Source organism: Plutella xylostella, chromosome 2, assembly GCF_932276165.1.
Source record: "Plutella xylostella chromosome 2, ilPluXylo3.1, whole genome shotgun sequence".
NCBI lineage: Eukaryota > Metazoa > Arthropoda > Insecta > Lepidoptera > Plutellidae > Plutella > Plutella xylostella.
Window position 1 is genome coordinate 5,508,676 of NC_063982.1, and position 7,799 is coordinate 5,516,474.

The 7,799-nt window shown below is 35.5% G+C and overlaps 1 protein-coding gene across 10 annotated transcripts in view; it reads left to right on the forward strand.

Annotated features, from left to right (window-relative positions):
• The window catches only part of LOC105392521 (protein daughterless), a 94,584-nt gene extending 87,813 nt beyond the window's left edge, over positions 1-6,771 (forward strand). For 8 of the 10 annotated variants that reach the window (XM_048622179.1, XM_048622182.1, XM_048622156.1 and 5 more), the window contains 4 exons: positions 127-267; positions 2,058-2,203; positions 2,770-2,879; positions 4,110-6,771. In XM_048622179.1, coding sequence (XP_048478136.1) covers positions 127-267; positions 2,058-2,203; positions 2,770-2,879; positions 4,110-4,157 — 445 coding nt within the window. In that variant the 3' untranslated portion in view covers positions 4,158-6,771. Of the gene's footprint in view, positions 1-126; positions 268-1,381; positions 1,487-2,057; positions 2,204-2,769; positions 2,880-4,109 lie in introns of all 10 variants that reach the window. The other 2 variants (XM_048622163.1, XM_048622170.1) reach the window with 2 other exon arrangements.
• The last annotated feature ends 1,028 nt before the right edge of the window (positions 6,772-7,799 follow it).

Sequence of the window (7,799 nt, forward strand, 5' to 3'; positions counted from 1 at the left end):
AGGCGCCATCTATGACTTAGTTTTTTTATGTGCTGTCAGAAGATTTACCCAAAAAGAATATGGTACTAAAACAAAACCCCAAACGCCCACAAATCGTAAACCCCAACCTGTTATCCCTATCCATAGTCAAACATACACACTTGACGCGCAAAATAAATCCAAAATGGCGGCGAACAGCTGCTCCTCGGCGGACGAGGACGACGTGGACCCGGACACGAAGGCGGCGAGAGAGCGGGAGCGCAGGCAGGCCAACAACGTTAGGGAGAGGTGAGTGGGAGGGAGACGGGTGTAGTTGCCACCAATAGCTGCAACATGTTCAATGGTTGTCTGGTCAGAAATTGCGATAAATAAGCTACTAGCTGGACCATGTTTAGCTCCAATTTCTCCATAGTCGGTTAGGTCCTAACCAGGGAAAGGATGATCAATTATACGTCATCACCATATTAAATTCTTGACAGATGTGTCAAAAGTCAACCAATAATCCCTGGTTATGCTCTAACCCACTATGGAGAAATTGGCACTTAAACTATGTCTTCATTCAGTCTGTTGTTGACCTTTTGTGTCTATGTTGGTTTGTTCTTTTGAGAGCACAACAACTTACCATGTCAGCATGTGAAACTTACTTAAAGGAAATAATATCGCTATTTCATTATCTGTTATTCTGAACCAATCATAGTAGAAAACGAACTCTTGATTGGTCATTAAATATGTTGGTGGTATCCACCCACGATTATAATCATAATTATCTAGTGATATCCATTGTAACTTGACACTTTTCCACTATCTTTCATTTGTTCTTTGATAACTTACTTCCCTTTGATTTGAAAACTGTTCTTTGAATTACAAAGATAATCCATTCATACTGATTTCTACTAACACCCGTGTAAATTGAATTTTTCAGCAACAATCATCATTTTCATCATTCTTAACAATTATTTTGGGTCACAGTATGTACATTTGTCTTCGTTATCATTCTGTACTTTATTTCTATTTCGGTAAGGTGTATATTTCTTTCTCCAAGTGTGCTAGGTATGGCATATTTAAGGTAAGTCTATACTTTTCATCATAATTATCATCTTCTTCCTATGCGTAAATAGTGTGAATGAAACAAAAATGCCTGTGTCTCCCTCTTCGCGCCGCCTTCTAGTCCAGGTATGTTTAAATAAAGAAAAGTTAACTGCCATTTTGGATTTTAATTTTTTTGAGGCTTTTTGTGAGTTCAATTTTGATTTTTATGTGTATAAAAATGATTCTCCATAAAGATATAACCTACGTGGAAACACTCATTCAAAGTCCATACCTAAATATCAAAAAAACTCACAACCACGCCCGCCCGGGTTCTTTAACGGTGAACGCAAGTTAACCAGCCGTTAACCTCCAGCCAAACGAGTTGTTCGTCCGCGGATGAGGGAGACGACGAGACAGACCCGCACGCCAAAGCACTGAGAGAGAAAGAGAGGAGGCAAGCCAACAACGCGAGAGAAAGGTATAACGCACGCACATAAATATACTATAATGAAAATGGCGAAAAGACGCATGACATCTTGCCCTATTCGTATTTGCGTCCTGTTTCAAATATAGAAACCGCCGCCATTTTTATGTGTAGTTTGAAGGTGGACTGGCCTAAAAAAAATATGAAACTTACCATTTAAGCCATTCAGGACGCATTTGCAAAACTAAAATTTGTTTTGAATTTAAATGGTCATTCATAGCTTTGCGTTTATGGTGAGTTCAGTATTTTCATAATAGTATTTACCTTCTATCAACAATGTTATTTGCATACAGATTTTATTAATCATGATTTTTTCAGATACACTTGGCAGAAAGACATTACAAAACAATTTAATGTTGACTCAAACTTAGCCTGATTTAAAAAACATACTGTGACCTAAATAATTGTTAAATGTTTTCAGCTTTTAAAACCACCATTGACTACAGTATTTTTTTCCCATTTGCAGATAAATCCTAACTCCTTATTGACGACATAACCTAACCTTTTTCTTCCAATACCCCCGAATATGACGACCAAACCTAAAGTTTCTCCTCCCATTCCTCAGAATAAGAATACGCGACATAAACGAGGCTCTCAAGGAGCTGGGCCGCATGTGCATGACCCACCTCAAGAGCGACAAGCCGCAGACGAAGCTCGGGATCCTCAACATGGCTGTGGAGGTGATCATGACGCTGGAGCAGCAAGTCAGAGGTTAGTGCCATCTTTGTCATGCTCATCATAGATTATATTATAGTTGCTGTTTACGAAATGTGATAGTGCAATTGCACATTTGCCTACCCTACAAACATAAACGTCACTATATCGTAGTTCGCCATAAATACGGCTCTGTGATAGAGGGAACTCGCATTAGACGAGTTTATATGACGTCGATAAAGAACTCGTATAGCGGCTGCAGGGCAGTCAGCGATTGACGCTAATATGACCGGCCAATCCTTTCTTAACAAGAGACTCTAGATATCCAATTGTTGCTGTCCCCCAGAGGTGCAGAGAGTCTCCACTAAAGGCCGGACCAGACGGTTAATTTTTCGTTCATTTTTGTCCTCTCGAGTGAATATTCACTCGAATGAACCGTCTGATCCCGCCTCAACGCCCGCTTCTTCCGACCATGTTTTAATGGCTTGGCGCCACGTTTGGATTGGATAGGGCGTCCACGGAACCGTCTTTGATTTTTATTTATGTGCCGTATTTTCTTTCTCCTGTCAGTCTCCTCAGTAATGTCACCCTGTGCTCATCAAATCATTCTGTTCTACTTCCAGAACGCAACCTGAACCCCAAGGCGGCGTGTCTGAAGCGGCGCGAGGAGGAGAAGGCCGAGGAGGCGCCCAAACTGCTGCCGGCGCCGCTGCAGCACTACCAGCCCATGCCCGTGAGTTTACGCATAATTCAAGTAGCTTTTCTTTGAATATTGTATAGTATGTAAATGACATGCTCCCGAAAACTGAAACCACGTGATCTACTGTTCAACTGAACAACTTTCCCCAAGAAAGTTACCCTTTAAATTGAAATTAAACTTGTTTTTCTATTTCCCATACAAATTTAGATACCTACTATCAACTCCTGAAAGGATCAGGTCTAGATAGATAGATAGATAGAGTACTCTTTATTTGTACACCAAGAAATGATTAACAATTTTACATAGGCACTTAACTAGGGTACAAAAGGCGGTCTTATCGCTTATAGCGATCTCTTCCAGACAACCTTTGGATGGATGGACTAGAGATATAAAAGGGGTACAGTGTACTTACTCAAGGAATATAGTATAATTTAAGTTATTATTATCTACTACACACTAAATATAAGCAAAAGATAAATAAAAAATACACACAAGTACATACGCCCACTACATGTATTATAATACACAATTATATACAATATAATACATATATAAATATATACAAACACATATATACATATACATACATACATTATATACATACACATACATATCATACATATATTATACCTACATACATGATTTTTAATACATATTTAATGATCTGATAACAGCTAAACAGTTGATTTAAGGTAGTGTTCCTTCACCATTCTCTTAAAGGTTTCCAGAGTTGGTGCTTGTCGGATTTTTGAAGGAAGATCATTCCACAAAGTGATAGCGCGTACTGTGTAAGAAGCACTGAAGAATTTAGTGGTATTAGGAGGGATATTAAGGCGGAGATTGTGGGTAGAGCGCAGTGTCAGGTTGTGAGATTCACAACGAAGCTGAAAGCGTTCTTTTAAGTAAGCGGGGTATGTTGGGTTAAAGAGTATGGAATATAAAAGTGAAAGAATGTGGGCATTGCGACTACTTCTACTACGTCTACTTACAATATATTTAAAGAAAAGGCAATACAATACGTTGTGTAGTTTTAAAGATACCTACATAATTCAGACAGACCTGGGAAGCGACTTTGCTTTATACTATGCAGGGATTTTTTAGTTACTAAAGGCTAACATGTTGCCGCTTCATCAGCTAAAATAGTGAGTTCTCTGAGGGCTAATTTGTTCGTCAACACGTCAAGCAGAACCTACATCGCGGTATCAAATAATCTTCAACATACTCGCTTGCATAAATAATTAATATTTACTGTTTTAATTTCAGGGTCTCGGCCAACTGCCGGGGCAGCCCCCGAACGGGCCGCCGCAATAGCGCCCCCCCACCTTTAGCCACTACGCGCTGCAATAACCCTCAATCTGTGAGCGCAGAGCTCAGAACAAGCACTCGCGCACAGAGTAGCACACACAGAGTGTATTGACAGTTTGACGTTTGACAGTGACAGGAAAAAGGTTGAAATTGTTGAGGTTTGTAGCAGGACTACTTTATTGGGATTGGGTAATGAAAGTTGTGGTTTAAGTGACCCCCAGTGTGCAAATTGAGATGAGATGTCGAATGGATTTTCAAGTCATTACGAATTTTCTGCTCTGTGTTTTTCCGGTCTCACTTTTTTTTACGAAAGTCTTTTGTTTTCTTTCTGTTTTAGTATGATGTTGTACTCTCTACTGATGTAGGTGGGTAGTTTGGAAATAAACTGTTTTTGTAATGACTTGGAGACGATATCTCGCAGTGAAATTGCCAAATTCGAAGCAGATTGTCCCAAATACAAGTGTATAAAGCAGTGCGTAGGTTACATTTTGGACTCTACTAGATATAAGTGTGTATATTATTAGAATATATAGTTTTATATAATGTCAACCCGCCATTCCTCTGGCTTTTTGAATAAAAATGTGTTTTTTTTGCCACAAATATTTTGATACGTACAGTCGTATAAATATATCAGATCAGTAAATAAAAAATATCATTTTTATGTAAAAAGCAGATTTAAGAGGTTAGGAACCAGATGCGGTATCGCCATAAGACGAGATTGAAATCTATGTCTTATCCCCAAAGACATAAGGACTTGTTCTCTTTGACAGACTTGTATAATATAGGCTTGAAGAATTATATGTATAGTTATAGTTTTAAAAATGGATTAAAGATATTTTTAACTATAATTTTTCTTTTTGCTGCCATAAGCGTAGGATTTTAGTGTGGATTTAGTACTGCGATGATTTATTATTGCGTCCGAATTTGTCTATTTGGAGTCCATTTTTGACACCAATTATTTAAAATGATTTATTTTTACAATTTCTTTTGTATTTACTCGTTACGTACCGTCCCCAAAAAAAGAAATCTGTTTTTTATCGGGCATAAAACAGATTTGTATTTATTTTATATTATTATTACCCTCCCCCTCATTTTTGAAGGCGTGACAATAAAAACTTTGAAATTGGACTCCAAATACTTTATACAAAATTGTGATTATTACAAAATGTATTTTTTATCGTGGCTGCTATTTACTTACTCGAGAGTACTTAAAAGGTTTTTTTTATTACTTTTTTGTACCAAAACTCCAGTGAAAAAGGAAGAATTTGTTTATAAAAAAGTGACGCAGTTATTTTATTTGGGTCCAGGCGATCTACTTATTGTAGTATTATTATATTTTATTATTTCCCTAGTTTAATCGGTAGCTAAAAATCTGAAAATTCAAGCATAATCACGATATTTGTAAATAAGGATTTTATGAAAAATAATGTTTTAAAATACTAAAGCTCAATATTTCATTTTTTATTATTGTGGCATTGGCTGACAACTTGAAAAATGTATAAAATTATTATAAAATACAATTAATTGTAATGCGATGAAATAATTTACTTTACGATAAATATTGACATGACAGTTCAAATTATGACTTTTTTTTAAAAAAATACTTTGATGGTAGTTTGAAATTGACGGTTTTTTTAGTTTATTTTTTACAGAACAATTAGAATTTGTATTAGATCAGTAATCTTTGCAGGTTATGAGTAAAGTACAAGTTGGCTAGTGGTTTTGTCGCCGTCAATTTCAAACTATCGGCATTTTTAGTTTAAGATTCATCATACTCTGTAATATATAGACATAAGGGCCGTTGTTCGAAAGACCTCGTGAAAGTTTTCTCACAGCTCAATAGCCGTAAAGTGAACTATTCTTTCAAGGCGCGATAGTGTCGCCACCTAGCGGAGATAGTTTACTTTACGGCGATTGAGCTGAGAACCTTTTATTCAGGTATCTGAGTTCAAAGTTTTATTCGGTCTTGTGTCCGTTTATTTTGCCATTTACTAGACAATTTCAGCCATAGCTATTCGCACATTCTCTGAAATCTACAACACGCATAAGTTGAAAAGTTCAAAATATATTTTTTAGTATTTTTAGTGCATAAGTTTTCACTTAATATCGCATCAGTCTGTCCTCTTTATTAGTTAGTTTAGTTAACATTCTCTTCCACTAAGTGTTTAACTTAAGTTTTTTTTATTACTATTTTAATTATTTTTTGTTGTCGGTACGCGAGAGCGCGTAATGTTGACAATATGTGACAGTTTTTTAAAATTGGTACGAAGTAAATGTAATTTATTTTGCAATATAACTTGGGATGCTCACGAGATTTTAAGGATGTTTTTTTAAGTATGTTTAACTACTCTGGCACTCGAGATCTATTTCTGTTCTACGAAGAATCCTGGAGATTGTGTACAAAATGAGGCTTTTTCATTTGTTTTTTTTTTACAAAATATGTATTTTTTTAGATGTTTTTTGTTACGACGTATTTTTACAGCCGCCATCTTATCACTGTATCATAGACATTTGATATTTTCTGTTCAGAAACATAGATGTAATTATCTACAGAAAGGTCTAATTATAAAAATGAATAATTATAATTAAATATAAATGTGCCATTTCATTTTGCTAAAAATGTGTTTCATTTTATTTATAGAAACCATAACTAGTTTACTATTTAATAATAATAACCGATTTGATTTACGAATGACGAATTCATCAAATGTGTTCTTGAACCAATATCTAATCGACGTCGATTCTGAAGGTACACATTCTAATTTTAGATTCAAAACCTTAATTTCTTTGTTTCAAATTTGTAAAATTTTTAGCTAGCGAAATTCTGTTTGACAGCTTTAAAATTAGAATGTTTGCCCTCAGAATAGGCATTGATTTGATTTGATTTTCAAAGTTCTTTATTAATCATAAGCAAAATACATAAACATTAGACTATAGTCTTAGTTTAACTTAATTTAAAAGGACCTACTTTTACCAGACTAACAAGTCTACAAAAAGTTAAATAACAGATTATACTTAAGTTATTATATGCCATTATTATCCTAATTAAGATGACAAAATGTGGTAAATTGCGTTAAATTAGAATGCGCTTATATCTAGTTCAGTATAAAAATACCTATTACAATGCGCTTATAACAGCAGTACAAAACTAACAAACAAACAGTTGGGGGAAACAATCACAGGGGAGTACGCTATGTACCTATGTTAAAAACAATATCAATTAAGGAAGGCAAGTTTAAGTACCTATATTATGCATAAAGGCGATATAATCTAGTACTTACCTACTTATAATTTATTTAACCACAAATATTTTTAATTATATTATGTACCTAAGTGCATTAACTTAATACAAATAAAGATATAACTTGCATGTTAACTATTAATACCTAATTAATTATATCCGAAATAAACGAAGGTAAGTCACAAAAACATCGAAACAAAATGTTACATCTCAATTCAAATATAAGTTGACTGACCAAAACTTATCGATTTGGGAATGGAATGTGCAGTGCGTCTCGTTAGTTACTTCGGGTGAGAGCGAGACGGCACAAGTGGGTACGATCTCTAGGCAGTGCGAGATCGACTTGGATCGGGCTCGAGGCGACATCGTAGATACGTCACGCATTGTCTAGTAAATAGTGATGGGGC